The following is a 25,317-nucleotide window of genomic DNA, read 5'->3' on the forward strand; positions in this document are numbered from 1 at the left end:
AGATCCTTGTGTTATAGAGCAATTTATGATGTCTGACAGGGATTTGGAGATGGAGTCAGGAATTGATAGAAGCAATTTCGAGGGGATGTGGTCCGAAGGGTGAGAAGATGGTTTCATTTTCCGTAGAATACCTTGGATCTCAATGGAAGAAGTGAGTTCCAGTTCTTCTAAGCGGGTATTTTTGAAGGCGGTCTGAGGAGGTGTTGAAGTAGATGCGGTGTTGGGGGGCAGCTGAGTTAGAAGTTTGCTGATTTTGTTATTGAAAAATAGCGCTAGTTCTTCCGCTTTAGATTTGGCTTGGTTGAGGGCGATTTCTGATGGGTTTATTTGAGTGAGGTTAGAGACGTAGCTAAAGAGGGCTTTAGCGTCGAAGATTAGGTGGTGGATCTTGGATGCGTAGTAGTTCCTCTTGGATCTTAATGTATTCGATTTGTATTGGTGAAGAGTAGATTTATAGGTAGATAGAGTGATGGTATCAATAACTCTATATAGGTATAACTCTATATAGGTATAACTCTATATAGATATAACCATGCCTCCCCTGTAACAGCTCTCAGTAACGTTCTGACTCCAGCAGATGTGAGCAGGGGACTTGTGGTCCCCAGCTTGTTAGCTTAGGGCTACCTCCTCAGGGGGATCAAGTTTAAAAAAAAAAAAAAAAGAGGAAGTTTTAAATTTACAGTTTAGGTCATTTTGCTAAGGCTCCTCTTACAGCAGGGGGAGAGCTCTCCGCTGGTGCTGGCTCATCGCTCTCTAGCCTGGTGACTTGCTGACAGGCTGTTGCCTGTTTTCTTTCTTTCTTTTCTCATTTTTCTCACTGAGGGCTCAGTTGGGGTAAGTGTATTTTTGTTTCATCTTCTTTTTCAGCAGAAGACTGCAATTTTTTGGACTCCGTTCGGCTCTCTGAGGTGAAAGTCGGTAGCGCCGGCCTCTCCCTCCTGACCCAGGTTTTCCCCCCTCCCTTTTGGGGAGTGACCGACGTCCCGACCTGCGGCCTCGCGAAGCACCATTCCCCGGGGCCGCCTGCTGTCGGGAGGGTAATTCCCCGTCAGTTCTTCTTCAGGTCGGTGGGGGACCGCGGCAAGCGTCTGTTGCTGGGTCGGCGCTCATTTTAGGCGCGAGCCACCTGTAGAGCCTCCCCCCCTCTCTCTCTCCCTGCGGCGATGCAGTCCGCGGTGCCTTGTGAGGGCTCCGACAGGGCCGGATTATTTTCTGAAGAGGGTCTGTGCTCAGGCTGTTTCCTCGAGGGGGAATGTGCGCCAGCTACTAACAAGGACGTTCGAGCTGCAGACTGCGTGGGAAGGAAGCGCCAGGCCCCGTTCCCTCTCAACGCGGGAACGGCGGCCATTTTGTTACAAGATTCTGATGCCGCGCTTTCTGAGGAGGACACGGATAATCCGTTCCCCACTTCTAGGCCCATTTTGGACCCTTACTCAGAGTCTAATCCTGATAGGCAGAGGTGGGATCCCCCGGTGGGTGACCCCTCAGGATGCCAAGCCTTTTCCCCTGAATTCATAGTCCTGATGCACAGGGCTTTTCTTCAGAGCAGTGACACGACCTTCGGGACCTGGGGACCCTCTCCCCCCAAGATACCATGTCCTACCCCCCTCCTGGGTGGGACCCTCCCTCAGGTTCGCCCCCCTTTAGTAGGCGGGGGAGCGGGGACATCTCGTGGCCCTACCGGGACACCATCGATAATACAGACTTCGTCGGGGGAAGGACAATCCCAGGACCCTGACGTGGACGACCCCACCTTGGCGGCCCAGATGGAGGGCGACGACCCTAGGGTCCTCCGCATCTTCCAAGCGGCGGAGTTAGATGGCCTCATTCCCAACATCCTCCAGGAAATGGATATTGATCCCCCTCCGGAACCGGTGGGGCCTGACCCGGCTCTCAAGAAGGGGGACCCCCTCCTAGCAGGACTGCGGCCTCTAGCCAAGTCTTTTCCCACTCATCACAAGATCTTGCAGTTGATCACTCGGGAATGGGATTCCCCGGAGGCCAACCTTAGGGTCGGTAGAGCCATGGAAAAAATTGTATCCTCTGCCGGCCGATTTTTTGGAAATTCTCAAAGTTCCCGCCGTAGATTCTGCGGTATCAGCGGTCACAAAGCATACCACTATTCCTGTCACTGGAGGGACGGTGTTGAAGGATATGCAGGATCGGAAGCTGGAGGTTTACCTCAAGCGGATCTTTGAGGTCTCGGCCTTAGGGATGAGGGCGGCTATCTGCAGTTCCCTCACACAGCGAGCGGGTCTTCGGTGGGTGCAGCAGCTTCTCACCTCCCAGTCCTTACCAGACGCTGAAGCTCACCAGGCGGACAGACTGGAAGCCGTGGTTGCCTATGGAGCGGATGCTTTATATGATCTTTTTAAGGGTCCTAGCCCGAACCATGGTGGCGGTGGTCTCAGCGCTTCGGCTCCTTTGGCTTCGCAATTGGTCGGCTGATGCCTCTTCCAAGACATGTTTGGGGTCCCTTCCTTTTAAGGGTAGGTATCTTTTTGGTGAAGACTTGGATCAGATCATCAAGTCCCTTAATGAGAACGCGGTGCACAAGTTGCCCGAAGATCGACCCCGTTCGTCAAGATCATATAATTACTCCAGAAACCGTTATCGTAACCAGCGGAGAGCGCGTCCTCAGAGGCAACAGCCACCTCGGGCTCCCTCTTCTAGTTCGCACTCCTGGAACCGGCCCTTTCGTGGGCGCCGCCAAGGTAAGAAAGCGCAGGGTGCTGGTACATCCGCTAAATCTACCCAATGATGCCAGACGGACCCGCGAGGTGGTCCCTCGACTGGGGGGTCGCCTTGCTCTCTTCTACGAAGAGTGGGTCCAAATCACGTCGGATCAATGGGTTCTGGATATTCTAAGACGCGGTTACGCTTTGGATTTTGTTTGCGCTCCTCGGGACCGGTTCCTGTTTTCCCCTTGCGGGTCCTTAATCAAACAGGGAGCCGTGCGGCAGATCCTCAATCGTCTCCTTCAATTGGGGGCCATAGTGCCGGTGCCAGCCGCCGAACTGGGCCGGGGGCAATATTCAATCTAATTTGTGGTTCCGAAGAAGGAAGGTACTTTTCGTCCTATCCTGGACCTCAAGCAGGTCAACCGGTCCCTCAGAGTCCCTCGTTTCCGCATGGAGACAACTCCGTTCAGTGTTAGCGGCAGTTCATCCGGGAAAATTCTTGGCTTCGTTGGATCTCACGGAGGCGTATCTCCACATACCAATTTGTCAAGCTCATCAGCGTTACCTACGCTTCAAAATTTTGGGTCAACACTTCCAATTTCGCGCTCTTCCCTTTGGCCTGGCCACAGCTCCACGGGTTTTCACGAAGATCATGGTGGTAGTGGCGGCAACCTTGCGCAAGGAAGGCATCCTTGTGCATCCTTACCTAGACGATTGGCTAATCCGTGCAAAGTCACGAGCGCAGTGTATCCTCGCAGTCAACAGAGTGGTACAACTTCTCCAATCTCTGGGATGGATTGTCAACTTCACCAAGAGCAGCCTGGTCCCGTCCCAGTCGTTGGATGTTCTGGGAGCTCACTTCGACACCAAGAATGCCAGGGTTTTTCTGCATCCGGACAGAGCTCATTCTCTGCGTCAGCAGATTCAAGGATTTATGGCGCTCGAGACGCCCCACTGCCTGGGACTACCTGCAGGTACTGGGGACCATGGCCTCGACCATCGATCTGGTTCCTTGGGCATTTGCGCATCTGAGGCCTCTGCAGAGATCCCTACTCTCCCGGTGGCAGCCGGTGTCGAGAGATTTCCAGGCAATCCTTCCGATTCCGAGAGGAACCTTCATCAGTCTCCATTGGTGGCTGGAACTGCGGCACCTAGCTCAGGGGCTGTCGCTGGAGGACCCGGATTGGGTGATTATCACCACGGACGCCAGCCTCACAGGCTGGGGAGCGGTCTGTCGGGACAGCTCAATCCAGGGTCAATGGACGGAGGAACAGTCGAAGTGGCCCATCAACCGCTTGGAGACCAGGGAGGTCCGTCTGGCGTTACAGGGTTTCTTCCCCATAGTACGCCATCAAGCAGTCAGGGTGCTATCGGACAATGCGACTACAGTGGCGTACATCAATCGCCAGGGAGGCACGAGAAGTCGGTTGGTCTCTCTGGAAACCGACAAATTGATGGAGTGGGCAGAGCTTCACCTCCAACGACTAGCGGCCTCGCATTTAGCGAGAGTGGACAACGTACAGGCGGATTTTCTCAGCCGACAAAACTTGGATCCCGGAGAGTGGGAGCTCTCGCAGCAGGCGATGCGGATAATAGTACGGCGATGGGGGACACCGCACGTAGACCTAATGGCAACCGCCGGAAATGCAAAGACCGCCCGCTTCTTCAGCCGCAGGCGGGATCGCGGGGCCGAGGGCGTGGACGTGCTGGTCCTGCCCTGGCCGCGCCACTGTCTCCTATATCTTTTCCCACCGAGGCCCCTCGTGGGCAAGGTCATCCGCAGGATAGAGGCACACCAAGGGCCAGTGATCCTTGTGGCACCAGAGTGGCCCCGACGACCGTGGTTCGCGGATCTGCGCAATTTGACCGTGGAGGGTCCCCTTCGTCTCGGTCAGCTGCCACATCTTCTACACCAGGGACCAATATTTTTCAAGGAGGCAGATCACTTCTGTCTTGCGGCCTGGCTTTTGAGAGGCGTCAGTTGAGGAGGCGCGGTTATCCGGAGCCGGTTATTTCAACACTACTGAAAGCACGTAAGATGTCTACCTCTGTTACCTATGTTCGAGTCTGGAAGGTCTTTGAGGATTGGTGTGGAGCGAATGACATTCTTCCCATGCAGGCCTCAGTGCCACAAGTCCTTTCCTTCTTGCAGGCAGGTTTGGATTTGGGTCTTGCTTACAATTCTCTTCGGGTTCAGGTGGCAGCCTTGGGGGCTTTTCTTCGCAGTGGAAATAAGGAGTTTCTGTCCTCGCATCCGGACGTCTTCCGTTTCCTTAAAGGAGTGAAACACTTGAAGCCTCCGATTTGCCCACCTTGTCCGTCGTGGAATCTGAATCTGGTGCTCAGAGTCCTCTGTGGTTTGCCGTTCGAACCTCTAAGCTCGGCTACCATCAAGGACGTCACTCTCAAGACCATTTTTCTCGTGGCAATCAGTTCAGCAAGACATATTTCCGAGCTGCAGGCCCTATCCTGTCGTGAACCATACCTTTGTTTCACGCCTGAAGGGGTTTCGCTGAGGACGGTTCCTTCTTTTCTCCCTAAAGTGGTTTTGGCATTCCACCTCAACCAATCGGTGGAATTACCATCTTTTGCCTCTTCTGAGTCTGGAGACCTGCGTAGACTGGATGTTAGGGGTGTGCATTCATTTTGAACTTAAATGTAAAACGCTACTTTTTTTTTTTTTTAACTTAAAAAAGTGATGAGGCGAAAACGATCGGATTTCCAACTTATTCAACATAGCTATGTTGAATACGTTGGAAATCGCGATTGTTGATCCAAAATAAAAATTTAAACCCCTCACCTTCCTTAATCCCCCCCCAAAGACTTACCACAACTCCCTGGTGATCCAGCGAGGAGTCAGGACGCCATTTCTGACCTCCTTTGCGAGGAGCACGTGACGTCGGCGCCACGTCGGAGTGACGCGGCGTCACGTGATTCCTTTTGGGTCGAACGAGGGTGCCGGAGCGAACCCGCGGGGAATCACGTGACGCCGCGTCACTCCGACGTGACACCGACGTCACATGCTCCTTGCAAAGGAATCAGAAATGGCGTCCTGACCCCGCTGGACCACCAGGGAGTTTTGGTAAGATTTGGGGGGGGGGGGGGAATTAAGGAGGGTGAGGGGTTTAAATTTTTATTTGCACATATGGACATAGACTCAACTTATGGAATTCTCCATATGTCCATATTGACCGCAAATGACCCCCCCTTTCGACTTATGGACTTATGAACATAAACTTTTGCTCTGCACATCCCTACTGGATGTACAGCGGTCTCTGATACGCTATCTGGAGGTGACTAATGATTTTCGGCTCTCTGATCATCTGTTTATCCTCTGGTCCGGACCCCGGAAGGGTTGCATGGCCTCCAAACAATCTATAGCACGGTGGTTGAAGGGAGCGATCATAGCGGCGTACCTTGGCGTATGTAAGTCCCCTCCGCTGGTTGTCAAGGCTCATTCTCTTCGAGCCCAGGCGACATCTTGGGCGGAGAGCTCCTCCGTCTCCACTCAGGAGATTTGTAGGGCGGCCACCTGGAAGTCGATCCATACTTTTGCGAGACATTATCGCCTGGATGTCGGTGCTCCGTCGGGCGGTCAGCTTGGAGACAAGGTAATACGAGCAGGGCTGTCTGCGGCCCACCCGTGATGAGAAAGCTTTGGTACATCCCACCGTCTGGAATGATCCTGGTATGTACAGGGAAAAGAAAATTATTCCTTACCTGCTAATTTTCATTCCTGTAATACCATGGATCATTCCAGACACCCTCCCTTGGTTTGGGGGTTTGCTTGTGGGACATCCCTGCCTACATGTCTTAACAATCTTTTACTCTGTATTTCGAATACTGCGTGTCTTTTTTTGATTCACGCACTGCTGTTCGCAAGTTCACTATTCAGAATTTAGTTGCTGTTTATTTGGACAGTGGTTTTTTCAATTCCTTCTTTGATTACTTGATCCCTCTGTTTTTAGTCTCTCTCTTTTGGGCTTTGTTAGTCTAGTTCCTGAGAGCTGTTACAGGGGAGGCATGGTTATATGGGTCCTCCCCTGGGAATTTTGTGTTCTGACTCCATCTGCTGGACATGGAACATAACCCACCGTCTGGAATGATCCATGGTATTACAGGAACGAAAATTAGCAGGTAAGGAATAATTTTCTTGTATGCAAAGGAGACGATTAGCTAATCATAGGCAATGCAGGGAGCTGCGCTAATGCTAGTTCGGGGTATTTAATGCGGGTTTTTTACCACCATGGGCAGGGCACGAGTTAAGTTTCAGTGCTGACTCGGGGGGCCTATGTCAGCATCCGAGCGTCCTGAAAGCCACCTAACTGAGTGCCTATCTCGACGTCCAAGTGGCCAGCTTAGTTAGGCGCTTTTCCGAGTGACCGATTGTATAGATTCATGACCAAGTAAGATTCATGATTGTATAGATTCATGACCAAGTAGATTCATGACCAAGTAAGTGCCTGAGCGGCAAGATTGGTAATTAGCTACGTGTCTTTCTGGGTGCCCAGTCGTATAGATTCACAACCAAGTAAGCGCCTAACTCACTTCCTCAGCGGCAAGATTAGCTAGGTGCCTTTCTTGGATACATGCACAGATTTCTGTGCGCAAATCATTTGTATAATTTATTTTTTTTACATCCCATGGAAGCAACAGCTTCAGCTGCGCACGGTGATCAAAACCCGTGCTCATAACTAGTGCCTGTTTTGCTGTGGGTCTTATAACACCCTCTCGTGTTCTATATGTGGATAAGGATTTAAGTGAAAAATAAATGAGAGAATAGTTTAAAAGTTGATAATGAAATGCAAATAACTAATTGTTTGAGGAAAATAGGTGCAGTACAAAAAGTTGTATAAAAGTTGCAAAAGTTATTAATCCAAATTAAAAAAACAATAAGTAAGCAGGCATACCTTAATAGAGTAAATACAAAATTATTCTTATTACAAAAAGATACTATATACCATTAGGTTTTAAGAATATTTATGACATTGATCCTGAAATTAATTCCAAATTTTATAATAACCAACAGATTGTTTACCTGCTTTTTTTTTTGTCTGAAACCTCAGAATACGAATTACATTACATTAGATATTGAAAGAGCATTAAAGTTTTATTTATAGACTACAAAATCTGAACAGTTCAGTCTTTATGGAATGCAGAAAAGGAAGAGCATGCTTTAAAATCAACCATTTCCAGATGGATTAGAGGCACTAGTAAAGGGATAATAAATGACTTCCAAGTTTCAGTAAAACATATTCTACCCAATTACTATCTACTTATTTTCCCAGAAAAGGCACATACTTTATTAGAAGAAATATGCAAAGCAGCAGCAACTTTGAGCTCCATTCATACTCTAAGCCCTGTAGACTTGGCAAGTGGTCTTCTGCAGAAATGACTTTTGGAAGAATAGTGCTGCAACCTGCTGTTTTACCATCCCTATAAAGTACTGCATTCTGTTTTGCTGTATTATGGAATAGGTATTATGTATTGTCAATTCCTTTTCCATTAAGTAGCACACCAGTCTATACTGACCCACCCAAATATTTCTGTTCACTTCACGCAAGAAGAGGACAGAGGTAAGAGATAATATTGCACCATGCTTGATTCTCCAGAGTGTTTTTCAGTTGGGAAAGAAATCATCCATGGACTCAGAGCTGGCTTTATCTTCTGAGATTTTTCTTAAGATACCTACTAGTAAGGAAATATTGAACCAAGGCAGGAAAGGAGGAAGAGCTTGTATAACATGTCAGACCTGGGATGTTTTTAAAAGGGGAGGAATTATTAGTATATTTTAAAGTAGCTCACAGCACATCTTATGTGGTGCAGAGTGATGTGTTAGTTCAGTGTTTCTTAACCTTTTTAAGTAGAAAGTATTACCTTATTTCTGAAAATTTTAATAAGTACGCCCATCCCTTGCCCAGCATCCATCTACCTCTCACCCCTGCCTTGCATCCTCCTGACTCCCTCTCTCTCACTTCCATCCTCTACCCAACATTCTCCTAATCCTTTCTCCAGCCACCCTGAGCCTGGCATCTTCCTGACTTACTCTCCTCAGCTTTGCCATATTTCTCTTCTCCATGAGTCTTCCCATAGCCCTTTGTTTTGGGCTGTGTGGCTGTACTCAGGAATGCCTCTTTTGGTAAAGAGCATATCAGAAAATATCTGACCCAGATTATCCTCACATAGTGGATTGACATGCACATCTTCTCCATTGGTCTGTAGTTCAAACTGTTTGCCCTTAATTAAATTTAATTTGACATTTATATTCAACATTTTCTAGTGAAGTCAGCATAAAGCGGATTATATAAAAACAGTGAATTCAAATATAGTCTTATATAAGACAGCAACTAATCTGCTGTCCAGTACAGGTTATAGTAAAAACATATATCCAAATTGCAATAAAAGTAACAAAAATATACGCAATATCCCATATGTGTGTAATAGCTTTTAAAGTTAATCTAACATTTTTTCCCTTTCACTTTTTTTACAGCTTTTGCTGTCCAGAGATGAAATTCTGCAGATCGCCAGTGCTCAATGCATGGCTGCTGTCTTAGTTCATTGCCCTGCCAAGTACGCCCCTGCTTTCATCCATGCAGACATACCAGGTAAAGACTGTTGTTAGAGTGCTTTGTGTTAGCTGTGTGCTCCATAAAGAGGTTTCCTCATCACATGTGTGAATAGGCTGGTATTTAAAATGAATCTAAATGATGTGTTGATGAGTTTTTGGGAAGTTTGATCATTTAATGAAATGCCAGTATGGAATGCATGATTCTCCAGAGTGTTTTTCTTTTTGGAAATAAATAATCTATGGACACAGAACTGGCTTTATATCTGTATGTTTTTTGCTTTTGGATTGGCACAGAATGTTAATGGGGTTGTATTCAGGGGAAAACTGAGCTCCATGGATGCTCCATTTTCTCAATGGACAAGCAGGACAATAATCAGCCACACACAAGTGACATCATCCAATAATGCTGAGATGGAAGAGCTCTTTCAGAGCTCAGAAAGACCAAAATGTCTTTCTGAACATGCACGAGATTGGCATGCAGCCACCACTACATGAGTCTCAATCTTTTCTGCTTAAGTGAAAGGATGTTTTTTGCTCCCTCTCATTAGCTACGTGTAGGGATTTTTTATGTCATTGCCTAATTTTCTTTTGTTTCCCTCGTAGTATTTTTCTTTTAGCTAATTTTTTTTTCATGAGTCTCCAAAAAACCCCTTAAGTTTATTCATTATCCCAGGACAAGCAGGATGCTAGTCCTCACATATGGGTGACTTCACCGATGGAGCCCTATAGCGGAAAACTTTCTGTCAAAGTTTCTAGAAAACTTTTGAGTGGCTGTGTGAGCCTACTGAGCATGCCCAGCATGCTATAATTCCTCGAGCCACAGGGGTCTCCCTTCAGTCTTCTTTTTTCCGCACTGCTTTTAGCCTTGCGGTTAGAGAGCCCTTTGTGGTAATTTCCATAATGTATTTTCCTTAGCAGAAAAAATATTAAAAGTTATCCCTCGACAAGGGTCTCCCTTTCTTATTTTATCGGTAAAATAATTTTTTCGATTGGGACCATTTTTGACTAAACGTTTAGTCAGAAGGCCGTCAACGGCTGTCCAGCCTTTACAATGGCCACCGGTTTTAAAAAATGCCCTAATTGTAATCGCACTATATCCATTACGGACCCACACTCTGAGTGTGTACTTTGTTTAGGTGAAAAACACGACGTATTAACATGTCCTCAGTGTGCTGAGATGACATCGAAGGGCAGACGGGCTCGTGTGGAAAAGTTGGAGCATCTTTTTCATCTCCAATTGCTACCATTGACTTTGATGTCCATGCAGTCGTCTCCAGTCGGAGCGGCAAAAAAGTTAGTAATAAAAACAAAACGCCATCCAGATGGAAAAGGTGATCGAATATCACCGACTTCTTCTCGGTTGTTGGTCAAATCCACCTCGATACTTGAAAAGAAGGTCGTTGAACATGGTGAGAGGCATCGGAATCGACATTGTCATCCTTCGATCCCCGATATGACTCCGGTGCTCGATACACAACCGCTTTCCATTGAGCCGATGTCGAAGAAACCTCGGATGGAGGACTCCTCGGGTCTTTCGAAGCCCAGCACTCCCAGGCCATCCCCACCGATATCGGTGCCGGGTACCACGATTCCATAGGGCTCTGTGGAACCGCTGGTTGGGCCTTCACTGCCACCCCCTATAGCTGCTCTGACCTCACCAGCTATTAGGGCGGAACTGGACAGTTTTATCTGCCAGGCAGTCCTGGAAGCTTTACAGGAGATGCCATCGATGCCGACGTCAACGCTGATACAGGCACCGATGCCGATTCCACTGGTTCCGACTCCACTGCTGGCACCGTTGGTTTCACAGACTCCGATGCCGATTCCTGCATCGACACCGATGACACCGCCGTCGATGCCGGATCTTTCTTTAGTAGCACCAATGCTAGCTAAGCTCGATGCCCTTATCAATGCCTTGCCGGTGCGCCCGCCACCATCGAGTGCAGAACCTCCATCTCTGATGCCCGATCCACTCCCGGGGCCATCGGGGATTTCACAGCCGAGACCATTTTTTTCGTCTCTCCTTTCATCGATGCCACCAATCAATCCATTGATGCCTTCGGTGCCACCATTCCACCCTCGCATGACTCCTCCATGTCATTCTTCTCCAGATGTCTGGGATGATGGAGACACTGACACTTCCTCCAAGGACAATCCATCCCCTCCACAGGAGACAAGGAAATCATCACCGGAGGACCTTTCCTTCTCAAATTTCATCAAGGAAATGGCAGATACCATTTCATTTCCACTGGTAACAGAAATAGACACCAGGCAAAAAACCTTAGATGTTCTTCAATTTGTGGATCCTCCTAAGAACATTATTGCAATACCAGTTCATGAAGTACTCGTGGAATTGAAACACAGATTGTGGGAACATCCTTGCACAATTTCACCAGTCAACAAACGTACTGATGCTACTTACCTTGTGCAGCAAATTCCAGGTTTCCAAAAACCTCAACTGCCACACCAATCTGTAGTGGTTGAATCCACTCAGAAAAAATCCAAAAGGATCAGGCCACACTCATCTACTCCTCCAGGGAAGGATCAGAGGTTCTTGGACATGATTGGACGTAAAATGTTTCAAGGATCCATGTTAGTTTCCAGAATTGTGTCATACCAGTTATACATGACGCAATATCAGTGTAATCTATGGAAACAGGTCCAAGAATTTTCAACTTCACTTCCTCAACAATATCAAGAATCCTTACAAAGCATCATGTACAAAGGATTAGAAGCAGGAAAGCACAAAGTCTGTGGACCCTACGATGCTTTTGAAACCTCATCTAGAATGGCTGCATCGGGCATTAGTTCTCGCAGATGGGCCTGGCTCAAAGTTTCAGACCTTAGGGCAGAGGAACAAGAAAAGTTGGCTGACCTCCCTTGTAAGGGAGATAATCTTTTTGGAGAAAAATTGCAGGATGCTGTACTGCAGTTAAAGGAGCATTCTGAAACTTTGAAACAGCTATCTTCTGCTCCATCAGAAACACAACCTTCTACCAGATGAACTGTTAGAAAAGATACTCGACGGCCATATTATCGCCCAAGACGATACTATCCTCCAGCAACTCATGGCAGGACATCAAGACCACCTCAGAGGAGCCAGACTAGGCAACCTAGAGCTCCTAGAACTCAACCTCCTCCTCAGATAGGGCCTGCATCGGGATTTTGAGATTTTTCCGGAGAACAGCAGTCACTCCTCAAATCCATTTCCAAACCTTCCTGAAGGGGGAAGGATTTCACATTTTCATTCCCAATAGTTGAGCATCACCACAGCCCAGTGGGTACTCTCAATTTTATCTCATGGTTACCATCTCCATTTTCTCGAAATTCCAAACTACAATCCACCAAGATCACATTGGATACATCATCATTACTCCACACTTCTACACAAGAATTGTCCACCCTCCTGAGAGCCAGGGCTATAGAACCTGTACCCCAACCTCAGCAGGGCAGAGGATTCTATTCCTGTTATTTCCTCATTCCAAAGAAAACTGGAGGCCTTCGTCCCATCCTAGACCTTCGAAAACTCAACAAGTTTCTACGGAAAGAAAAGTTAAGGATGGTTTCCTTGGGTACAATGCTTCCTCTTCTTCAAACAGGAGATTGGCTCTGTTCTCTGGATCTTCAAGACGCATATGCACACATCCCAATATTCCCTCCTCATCGCAAGTACCTACGCTTTTTGGTGGGACATCAACATTTTCAGAATCGAGTTCTACCATTCGGCATTGCCTCAGCACCACGGATATTCTCAAAATGCCTAGCTGTGGTAGCGGCACATTTGCGCAAACAAACCATCCATGTATTTCTCTTTCTCAACGACTGGCTCATCAAAAGTCGATCAAGAGACGGAACACCCAACTCGCTGACATGCACAATCACACTACTTCACTAATTGGGATTTCTCATAAATTACAAAAAATCCCATCTTCTACCATCTTGCATTCTTCAATTCATCAGCGCAGACTTGAACACCACCGTGTCCAAGGCCTTCCTTCCAAAAGACCGCACACACATTTTATTGACTTTAGCAAAAACTCTGCATGCACAAAACAGAGCGACAGCCCATCAGTTCCTCACTCTACGCGGTCACATGGCCTCCACGGTACATGTAACTCCAATGGCCAGATTAGCCATGAGAGTAACTCAATGGACATTGAGATCACAATGGCTTCAAGCCACTCAACCACTGTCACATCAAATCCAGATAACCCACCAGTTACGTTTAACCCTTCTTTGGTGGACAAACGAGGACAACTTGCTAGCAAGAAATTCTTTCCAGCAACCAGTTCCACAAGCGACTTTAACTACAGATGCATCCACCTTAGGTTGGGGAGCTCACATAGGCAATCTCCAGACTCAAGGTACTTGGACAAAACTCGAAGCAACATTCCAAATCAATTTCCTGGAGCTTCGAGCTATACGTTATGCGCTTTATGCATTCAAGGACTGCCTTTCACACAAGACTGTTCTAATACAAATCGACAACATAGTTGCCATGTGATACCTGAACAAACAGTGAGGTACGGGCTCGTATCTCCTTTGTCAAGAAGTCGCACAAATTTCGGGCTGGGCCCTGACACATTCCATGTTTCTCTGGGCCACTTATCTGGCGGGCATTCACAATATAGTAGCAAACCGTCTCAGTCGTCAATTCCAACCTCACGAGTGGTCCCTGGATCTTTTAGTAGCGACCAGGATATTTCAACATTGGGGTCAACCAACAGTGGACCTCTTTGCATTAGAACTGTCACAAAGTGGTCAACTTTTATTCCCTGCACAAGCAGAGAAACCAGTTAGCCAAGGATGCCTTTGCTCGCCACTGGAATGTAGGCCTTCTATACGCGTATCCCCCGATACCGCTAATAACCAAGACTCTAGTAAAGCTACAACAGGACAAGGGGTCTATGATACTCATAGCCCCATATTGGCCTCGACAGGTATGGTTTCCCATATTCCTCGTTCTCTCGATCAGGGAACCTATTCGCCTGGGCACAGCACCCACTCTCATAACTCAGGATCAGGGCCAGTTGTGCCATCCCAACCTTCATTCCCTGTCGCTGACAGCCTGGATGTTGAAAGCTTGATGTTGCAACCATTCAGTCTTTCAACCAAGGTTTCTCAAGTGCTTGTAGCTTCACATAGATCCTCCACTCGGAAGAACTATCATTCTAAGTGGAAAAGATTCACCATGTGGTGTACATAAAAAAGTATTGACCCCTTTTCCTGCCCCACATCCTCTTTACTAGACTATCTATGTCACTTTTCAGACTCTGGTCTCCAGACCTTGTCAGTGCGAGTGCATTTAAGTGCAATATCAGCTTACCATCATACAATAGGGGATGCACCAGTATCAGTGTAACCTCTTGTTAGTAGGTTTATGAGAGGTTTAATTCACCTTAAACCTCCTATACAACCACCAGTCATAGACTGGGACCTAAATGTGGTTTTGAAAAGCCTCATGCATTCTCCTTTTGAACCCATGGTGTCCTGTGATATTCAATTTCTTACATGGAAATCTATATTCCTAATAGCTATTACATCTGCTAGACGGGTTAGAGAGTTAAAATCACTTGTCACATACTCACCCTACATAAAATTCTTACATGATTGAGTGATACTCCGTACACATCCAAAATTCCTTCCCAAAGTAGTTACGGAATTCCACTTGAATCAATCCATAGTCTTGCCCACATTCTTCCCAAAACCTCACACTCACCAAGGTGAGAGGTCTTTGCACACCTTGGACTGTAAACGTGCTGTTGTGACTGGGAAGGTGGACCCTTGGTCCGGCGAGGGGTGAGGTCCTCTCGTCGGTAGGCGAGGCCAATCACGAAGGTCGCTGGAGATGATTGAAGAATATCTGGATGCAGGCGCCTCCTGCGGGTCGTTTAGTCCAGATAGCTGGCGCCTCCAGCAGGTCGAGAGACCAGAAGTTGGCACCTCTAGCGGGTCGTGGAAACAGAAGCTGGCGCCTCCAGCAGGTCGAGAGAACAGACGCTGGCGCTTCCAGCAGGTCGAGAATACCAAAGAGGAAACAGAAGTCGGTCCGAGGAACAGGAGCCTGCACACTCAGCAGCCAGTCCAGGAGTCGAGAGCCAGAAGGTTACTCAGCCAGTCCGGGGTTGAGAGCCAGAAGAATCCGCAGCCAATCCAGGGGTCGAGAGCCAGAAGAATACGCAGCCAGTCCAGGGGTCGAGAGCCAAGCAGGTACGAAAGCCAGTCCAGGGATCACAAACAGAGGAGCAAACAGGAATCACAAGCAGAAACACCACCAGAGCCACGAAGCCAAGGCAAGGTCTGAAGGCTCAGACCTTGCCTTAAATAGTTGATTGAAGATGGAGTCTGGCAGGAAGGAACCCTCTACTTCCTGTAGGGGTTCCTTTAAGGCTAGGTTCATGCCGCCCGCGCGGCCCTAGTAAGTTTCAGGGGGCGTGGCTAGTCGAGCCGAAGAGACGCCGCGGCCATCTTGTAAGGCAGCAGCACTGCCGCTGAGGCGGGCTGCTGATGCCGATCCGAACGTCTGAGCCTGGCCCTGATGCGCGGGTGAGTGTCCGGCCACCGGCCTCGGTCGCAGTCTGCTGAGGCCAGTGGTCATAACAGTACCCCCTCCTTTAGGCCTCCCCCTAGAAGTCTTGGGCTTCCCAGGATGACTGATATGGAAATTTTTTAGGAGATCCTTGTCCAAGATGTTCGCAGCAGGCTCCCATGAATTCTCCTCTGGCCGAATCCTTCCCAGGCCAGAAGATACTCCCACTTGCCACCACGCCTGCGGATATCAAGAACCTCTCGAACTTGATAGGTGTCTTCTTCTGCCCTCACAGGGGAAGAAACAGGAACCTTCTGAGAGGCCAGTGGAGGAGTACTGGTTTCAAAAGAGAAACATGAAACGAGTTGGGAATGCGTAGAGTAGCCGGGAGGTGTAATCGATAAGTCACTGGACCCAATTGTTTGATTACCGGAAAAGGCCCAATGTACCGAGGAGCTAGCCGCATCGAGGGAACCCGTAGCCGAATGTATCTGGTACTGAGCCAAACCTTATCTCCAGGATGAAAACAGGGTGCTGGTCTCCGATGTCGGTTGGCGAATTTCTTAGCGGTCCGTGCCGCTTTCTGTAACATTTGTTGCGTACGTGTCCAAAGTTTTTCAAAGTGGGTGGCGGTGAGCTGGGCCGCCGGAGACGAAACAGGCAGAGGAAGTGGTACTGGCGGAGCAGGTTGGCGACCGAAGACAATTTGAAATGGAGAGGACCCAGTTGAAGTACAAGAATGGAAATTGTGGGAAAATTCTGCCCAAGGCAGCAAAGCCGCCCAGTCATCCTGTCGAGTGTTGACGTAGGAGCGCAGGAATTGTTTCAGAGCTCGATTAGTTCTCTCTGCCTGCCCGTTGGCCTGGGGGTGAAAGGCCGTTGTGAAGTCCAGTGCAATTTGAAATTTGGTACAGAGGCTTCGCCAATATCGAGCCGTAAATTGGGATCCCCGATCGGACGTGATGTGCTGGGGTATTCCATGGAGGCGAAAAATATGTGCCATGAATAGCTGTGCCAATTGGGGAGCGGAGCGAAGGGCAGGCAATGGTGTAAAGTGAGCCATTTTAGAGAATCTATCAACTACCACCTATATTACCGTATGTCCTTCGGAAGCAGGAAGGTCAACAATAAAGTCAGTGGAGATGTGTGTCCATGGTCTAGTGGGTGTCGGAAGAGGTTGCAACTGCCCCCAGGGTTTCCCTGCAGGGTTCTTGTGCTGCGCACAAACTGGACAGGAGTCAACATACGCTTGAATGTCCCTGCGCATCCCTGGCCACCAATAGTGTTGTTGAAGCAGGTCCTGTGTACGTCTGCGTCCCGGATGCCCGGCTAACTGCGAGCCATGTCCCCACTTTAAAACTTTGTTACGGAGCCTCTTGGGTACCACGGTCTTACCAACAGGAACCGTGAAGGTTGCTGAAAGAATGACACGGGCTGGGTCTTCTATATCTTCGGAAGGTTCTTCTATATCTTCAGAAGGTTCTTCTATATCTTCGGAAATAAATGAACGTGATAGTGCGTCGGCCTTAATATTCTTGCTTGCTGGTCGGTAACGTAATTCAAAATTGAAACGAGTAAAAAATAACGCCTAGCGAGCTTGACGCAGATTCAGGTGGTGGGCTTGTTGTAAATATGTCAGATTTTTATGGTCCGTAAAAACTGTTATCCGATGTTGAGCTCCCTCTAACCACTGACGCCACTCTTCAAATGCAAGTTTATTGGCTAACAGTTCTTTGTCGCCAATGGAATAATTGCGTTCCGCAGGTGAAAATTTCTTCGAAAAGTAGGAGCAAGGGTGGAATTTCCCGCCAGCGTCATTCTGACTCAGAACTGCTCCAACCCCCTCTGTAGAAGCTTCTACCTCCACCGTAAATGGACGTCTAGGATCCGGGTGGCGGAGACAGGGTTGTCGTAGAAAAGCGTCCTTGAGATTTTGGAATGCTGCAGTCGCTTCTACCGGCCAGGTTTTAATGTTGACCCCCTTGCGTATAAGTGCAGATAACGGTGTGGTCAGTTTAAAGAAATTCTTGATGAAATGACGATAATAGTTAGCAAAACCAAGAAAACGTTGGAGAGCTCGTAGCCCCTTGGGTTGGGGCCATTCCTTTATACATTTCACTTTGGTCAGATCCATTTCGAACCCTTGTTTTGAGACAATATATCCTAGAAAAGGTAAGGACTCTGCTTCAAAGATGCATTTCTCCAGTTTGGCATATAATCGATGTTTCCTTAAACGTTGTAGAACTTGCGTCACGTGTTGGCGATGCGACTGTAGATCCCTGGAAAATATCAGAATATCATCGAGATAAACAATCACACAGATATATAACAGGTCTCGAAAAATCTCATTAATAAAGTGTTGAAAGACAGCGGGGGCATTAGTTAAACCAAAGGGCATAACTAGATATTCATAATGTCCATCTCTAGTGTTGAATGCAGTTTTCCACTCGTCTCCCTCCTGAATCCGAACCAGATTATACGCCCCCCGCAGGTCCAATTTGGAGAATATTTGAGCTCCTTGCAGATGATCAAACAGTTCAGCAATAAGAGGCAAGAGATAATGATCCTTGAGGGTGATAGCATTGAGACCATGAAAGTCTATGCAAGGATGTAAAGACCCATCTTTTTTTTCAACAAAGAAAAAACCAGCCCCCGCAGGAGAGGTGGATTGATGAATAAACCCCTTCCGTAGATTGTCCTGGATGTATTCAGACATCGCTCGTGTCTCTATGGCAGATAGAGGATAAACTCTACCACGCGGTGGGGTGGATACTGGAACCAATCGAATAGCGCAGTTGAATTCTCGGTGCGGGGGTAAAATATCCGCGGCCTCCTTGGAGAAGACATCAGAGAATTGTACGTATTGCGAGTGTAGCTTCTGAAGTACAGAAGTGCAGATGAAGCTGGAATCAGAAGTAGGACTTCGTAAGCAAATCCCATGGCATCCAGATCCCCACTGAGTAAGTATCAAAGATGTCCAGTCAAATTGTGGATTGTGGCGTTGAAGCCAGGGAATCCCGAGAACAACTGGATGGATGGCTTTGCTGATGACGTAGAAGGTGATTTGTTCGGTATGGTCAGGTGCAATGTGGCAATTTATGGGTACTGTATGATGCGTTATCTTCCCGGGTAATGGTTCCCCGTGGATAGAAGAGATGATCAACGGTGTGGAGCAGAGTTGGGTGGGGATCTGGAGCTGATCCACTAGTTCTTGAAGTATGAATTCTCCCCCTGCAACAGAGTCTATTAACGCCAAAGTGTTAAATTCATGTCCACTGATGTCCAGAGTGACTTGTACCGTGAGTGGGGGAGATGGGGAGACGAGACCTAGAGTGACTCCCCCTGAGCACCCTAGGCTTTGGAGTTTCCCGGCCGAATAGGGCATGATGCAATCCGATGGCCAGTTCCCCCACAATAAAGGCAAAGGCCTGCCTTACGACATCTCAAACGTTCTTCGGATGTTAGAGGTCCTCGGCCCAATTGCATGGGTTCGGACACGGATCCCTCAGGGACAGAGGATTCTCACGAAGTGGTAGAGGTGAATGGCGGAACATAAGGGGTAGCTGGGCGTCTCCGTGATTCTAGCGTCTCCAGGGCCCTTTCTTGTAGCCGTCGGTCAATCCTGGTCGCTATTTCAATTACTGCATTTAAGGAGGATGGAAGTTCACGAGCGGCTAGTTCGTCCTTGATTCTGGCAGATAGTCCCTCTAGATAAATGGATCGTAGAACAGGTTCTTCCCAATGCAGTTCCATCGCCAGAGTCCTGAACTCAATGTTGTAATCTGTAATGGATCGTCCTCCTTGTCGGAGATGTAACAGGTCTGTACTGGCAGCAGCTTGCTTCCCTGGTTCCTCAAACGCGGTTCGAAACAGTTCAAGAAATCGTGATAGGTCCTGTAATACTGGATCCGAGCGCTGCCAGAGTGGAGAGGCCCAGGTCAGAGCTTTACCTTCCAGTAAAGACAGAATATAAGTGGTTTTTGTTATATCATCCGGAAACAGAGTTTGTTGAAGGCGAAAATGCATGCTGCACTGATCTAGGAATCCTAAGCAGAGACGAGGATCCCCGCCATATCGAGGTGGAGTAGGTAGGGGAAGAACAGGTGGATGGTTGCTCTGAATGACCGGCGGAACTGGTACTGGCGGAGGAAGGGGAGCCGGAGGACCAGAATGAGTTGCGACTACAGCATCAAGCCGAGCGCTGAGTCATTCTATAGAGGCAGCCATAGATTCTAGCATGCTCTGTTGTTCCATGATCCTCTGGCCCAAACCGGGAACTGCTCTTAGGGCAGAGGCCTCGGCCGGGTCCATGGCCTTGGCTTACTGTTGTGACTGGGAAGGTGGACCCTTGGTCTGGCGAGGGGTGAGGTCCTCTCGTCGGTAGGCGAGACCAATCACGAAGGTCGCTGGAGATGATTGAAGAATATCTGGATGCAGGCACCTCCTGCGGGTCGTTTAGTCCAGATAGCTGGCACCTCCAGCAGGTCGAGAGAACAGAAGTTGGCACCTCCAGCGGGTCGTGGAAACAGAAGCTGGTGCCTCCAGCAGGTCGAGAGAACAGACGCTGGCGCCTCCAGCAGGTCGAGAATACCAAAGAGGAAACAGAAGTCGGTCTGAGGAACAGAAGCCTGCACACTCCGCAGCCAGTCTAGGAGTCGAAAGCCAGAAGGTTACTCAGCCAGTCCGGGGTCGAGAGCCAGAAGGTTACTCAGCCAGTCCGGGGTCGAGAGCCAGAAGAATCCACAGCCAATCCAGGGGTCGAGAGCAAGAAGAATTCGCAGCCAGTCCAGGGGTCGAGAGCCAAGCAGGTACGAAAGCCATTCCAGGGATCAGAAACGGAGGAGCAAACAGGAATCACAAGCAGAAACACCACCAGAGCCACGAAGCCAAGGCAAGGTCTGAAGGCTCAGACCTTGCATTAAATAGTTGATTGAAGATGGAGTCTGGCAGGAAGGAACCCCCTACTTCCTGTAGGGGTTCCTTTAAGGCTAGGTTCATGCCGCCCGCGCGGCCCTAGTAAGTTTCAGGGGGCGTGGCTAGTCGAGCCGAAGAGACGCTGCGGCCATCTTGTAAGGCAGCAGCACTGCCGCTGAGGCGGGCTGCTGATGCCGATCCGAACGTCTGAGCCTGGCCCTGACGAGCGGGTGAGTGTCCGGCCCCCGGTCGCGGTCTGCCGTGGCCGGTGGTCATAATACGTGCACTTGCATACTACCTGGATCGCACTGCAGTCCACAGAAAATCCTCTCAACTCTGTTTCTTATAATATAAACAAACCGGGTAAGCCAGTGGGAAAACAAACTCTCCAATTGGCTTCCACATTGTATAGAGTTCTGCTATGAAAAAGCAGGCCTTCCTCTCCAAGGGCGAGGAAAGGCACATTCAGTACGAGCAATGTCAACTTCAGTAGCACACTATTGTTCAGTGCCAATAGCTAACATATGTAAAGCTGCAACATGGAGTTATCTTCACACCTTCGCAGCCCATTACTGTTTGGACAAAGAGGGACGACAAGATTCGACCTTTGGACAATCTGTCTTGAAGAATTTGTTTCCAACATAATCCCAACTCCTTCTACATCCAACCTGCTGTGATTTCAGGCTGCCTCCTTTTTCCCAACAGTACACCAGTTGTTGTGCCTGTTGCACAAGTTGTATGCTGTTGGTCCACTACAAATATGACTCAGCCTGTAGCTTGCTAATCACCCATATGTGAGGACTAGCATCCTGCTTGTCGTGGGATAAAGCAAAATTGCTTACCTTGTAATAGGTGTTATCCCAGGACAGCAGGATGTAGTCCTCATGAAACCCACCCGCCACCCCGCGGAGTTGGGTCCGTTACGTTTTTTTATTTTATATATTTTAGCTAAAGCTTATTGCTACAAACAAGACTGAAGGGAGACCCCTGTGGCTCGAGGAATTATAGCATGCTGGGCATGCTCAGTAGGCTCACACAGCCAGTCAAAAGTTTTCTAGAAACTTTGACAGAAAGTTTTCCACTATAAGGCTCTGTCGGTGACGTCACCCATAGGACTACATCCTGCTGTCCTGGGATAACACCTATTACAAGGTAAGCAATTTTGCTGACTCTTGGTCACCACTGAGTTCAACCTAGCCTTGGCTCTGTTCACAATTGCAGAAGTCAAACATGGCTTCAAAAGATGCCCCCCACTGTTCACACAAGATTTGCTTGTCAGACCAACATGACTGTTGTGTTCTTCTGGTTGGAGCTGTCTCATGACTTTCCTAACAGTGCAGTCTGCACCAGAAATTCATGAGTTCTCCTTAGCCTTCTGGTGCCCGAAGAGAAAACCATCACCAGCTGAGGAACCATCACCTAAAAGGAAAAAGGCAGAGTCCTCTCATGCTGTACACCATGACTCAAGAGACGTCTCAGTACAGGCACCATTCCACCTTTTCATAAGAAGGAGAGAGAATGCCTTCTTCTGAGTTGAAGCACTCCAGAGTCAAAGTAAGTCCTGCTGTCATGGAGGAAATAGTGCATAAAAAGACATCGGCAACACTACTGTTTAGTACATATGATTCACCAGCACTATTAACAAGTAATTACAACATGACTTTGTCAGCACCATCAGCTTCCCTGCTTTAAGTCAAATATAAGTAAAACCATGAGATGGGAGCATCTTAAAAGCCTCATATGTGACCTCATCGACAGTGCAGAAGAAGAGGCCCATGACTATTTAATACCATTTTTACTGCCCTCAACTTGAGTGCCTATGCAATCAATTAAACCTTATTCCCATCTTCATATACTAGAGAAAACTCAGTCCTTGAATATTAAACAACATTTATTAAAATTATGAACAGTTCAATACTCAAGGAATGACAAGGCATCAAGAGTATCTGCACAGACAGGAGAGACTGTCACAGCTGTGATAAGTTCTGTTTGGAAGCTCAGTAGTCTGAAGGAGTCAACTGAAGCTGAGACAGAAGCTGTTGAATGTGATTAGTGAAAAGCAATACTTCTGCAGAGCTTGAGGCAGGATTAGGAGGAGCTGCTAGCCTGCAGAGAGCCCAATTCCAAAGGAAGAAAAGTACAGGAGGCAAACTGTCCTAGGCATTCCTAGCAGCAAAGGACCAAAAGGAAGAGGAGAAAAGCAAAGAGAGCAGCAAGCAAAACAGGAAAGATCCAATAAAGAGCTCAGAATCATTCAAAAGATAACCAATCACAAGGGAGAGCTCTACAACATGTAGGAGAACCCAAACTCTGCAATATCAATGAGATAACATAGGGTGGCAGTATAACAAGGAAACATGCAATATACATATATATTACATATATTCTTTTGTCTCCCTCGTAGTATTTTTCGTTTAGCTAATTTTTTTTTCATGAGTCTCCAAAAAACCCCTTTAAGTTTATTCAGACTCTTGGTCACTGAGTTCAACCTAGCCTTGGCTCTGTTCACAATTGTAGAAGTCAAACATGGCTCCAAAAGATGCCCCCACTGTTCACACAAGATTTGTGTATATATAATATATATACACCTGGAATTACCTGGTATACACCTGGTATATATAATATATATATAATATATATATATTATATATACAGGTAATTCCGATTCCAATTCACATCACTAATTTTTTTTAGTGAGGCCCGCGCCGATAAAAAAAACCCCACCCGACCCTTTAAAATTACACCCTTAGCCTCCCCCACTCTCCTGACCCCCCCCCCAAAAATTTTTACACATACCTGGTGGTCCAGGGGGGCCGCGGGGAGCGATCTCCTGTTCCCACGCTATCAGCTGCGCTAAAAAAAAAAAAATGGCGCCGATGGCCCTTTTCCCTTACCATGTGACAGGGCAAAGGTAGCGCCGGCGCCATTTTCAATACTGGCAATACGGCCCGCGTGCAGGAGATCGTTCCTGGGCCCCCGCTGGACCCCCAGGGACTTTTGGCCAGCTTGGGGGGGCCTCCTGACCCCCACAAGACTTGCCAAAAGTCCAGCGGGGGTCCGGGAGCGACCTCCTGCACTCTGGCCGTATTGCCAGTATTGAAAATGGCGCCGGCGCTACCTTTGCCCTCACTATGTCATAGGGGCCGACCGGTTTTTTTTTATCGGGCCATCGGCGCCATTTATATTAGTGGCAGCCAAAATGGCGCCGATGGCCCGAGAGCAGGAGATCGTGCCGGGACCTCCCCACTGGACCACCAGGTAATTTAAAACATTTTGGGGGGGTTCGGGAGGGTGGGGGATTTGTTTTAAGGGGTCGGGGTGGGTTTAGGGGTTGTTTTGGTGTGCCGGTTTTCCCGCCCTCCCCCCCTCCCCCGATTTACGATTTTTCACGATAAATCGGGGGAATTTCTATTGTATCGCGACTCTAACGATTTTTGATGATTTAAAAATTATCTGACGATTTTTTTAAATCGTCAAAAAACGATTCACATCCCTACTATACAGATCATGGGATAATGGATTATAATAAAAGGCAGCCTTTATAAGAAGAATTGTAGGTATGCTTCGACTTCCTGTTACGTTTTCTGGCTCATGGGCTTCCCCTGCGAGCTGGCACACTCAATCCTGGGACCCATCAATGAAGTTCCTCTCTTCACAGTGGGGCTGCCATCACCATTCTCTGGGTTTCCCCCCAGGTGCGTGTGCGAGACGCTCATTTACCTTTAAAGGTCCCACAGTGGGAACCTCTTCTTCTGGCACAGGGAGATGATATTACATGGCTGGGTATTTAAGCCCCAGCCGTGCAACAACTGATGCCTCAACAACAGGTCACCTATGCTCCATAGTTTGAGTTGCTACTCCTGCTCATCTTTCCAGCCTTGCCAGCCTTGTCTTTCCAGCCTTGCTTACCTCATCTCTCCAGACTTCCCTGCCTTGCATTCCAGCCTTGCCTGCCTCGCCTCTCCAGTCTTGCTCTCCTTGTCTCTCCAGCCCAGCCTACTTCATCTCCTCCAGACTCGGCCTGTCCTTCTCCTCACTTTCTTTTCCTACCCTCAGATTGTCTTCTGAATTTGTCCTTGGCCTGGATTCTGACCACTCTTGCCTTTCGCCTGCCTCTGACCTCAGCCTGGACTTTGACTACACTTGCATGCCATCTGCCTTGGAGCCAAGCCTGACCCCGGACCTACACTCTAGCTTTCTTCTGAGAGACTCTTGCCTAAGACCTGCCGGCCCCTGGAAACTGAGGTCTCAACCTAAGGGGAAAGAGGCTGGTATAGGTGAAGCTCCTGACCTGTCTCTCCTTCCTATAGGTCCGCCAACTGTTGTGAGGACCTACAGGGCCCTCCCTGTAGGTTGAGTCAACCTCACCACAACAATAAGGGTCATGAATCTGACAGTTTGCTGAGGCCATGGACCCAGCGCTCTTGTCCTTGCTTCAGTCCATTCCTGGTCTGGCCCACTGGTTTCAGAAACTGCAAGATGTGCTGATCCAGGTTGTGGTGGGGCTAGAACAACTCACCCGCTGCATGGACACCCTGTCTCTGGCATCAATTCTGCTTCTAGCAGCACATTCTTCAGCTGCTAGGCCCCCCACATTGAGGCTGGTGCCCCAGCTCATGGCACCT

At 48.2% G+C, this 25,317-nt stretch overlaps 1 protein-coding gene across 1 annotated transcript in view; it reads left to right on the top strand.

Moving 5' to 3' along the window:
- Positions 1–25,317, top strand: part of MEI1 (meiotic double-stranded break formation protein 1) — an 888,987-nt gene that overhangs the window by 336,554 nt on the left and 527,116 nt on the right. The window contains exon 8 of the mRNA XM_029587121.1: positions 9,172–9,286. Within this exon, the coding sequence (XP_029442981.1) occupies positions 9,172–9,286 (115 nt within the window). The remainder of the gene's footprint in view (positions 1–9,171; positions 9,287–25,317) is intronic.

Source organism: Rhinatrema bivittatum, chromosome 2 (assembly GCF_901001135.1).
Source record: "Rhinatrema bivittatum chromosome 2, aRhiBiv1.1, whole genome shotgun sequence".
NCBI lineage: Eukaryota > Metazoa > Chordata > Amphibia > Gymnophiona > Rhinatrematidae > Rhinatrema > Rhinatrema bivittatum.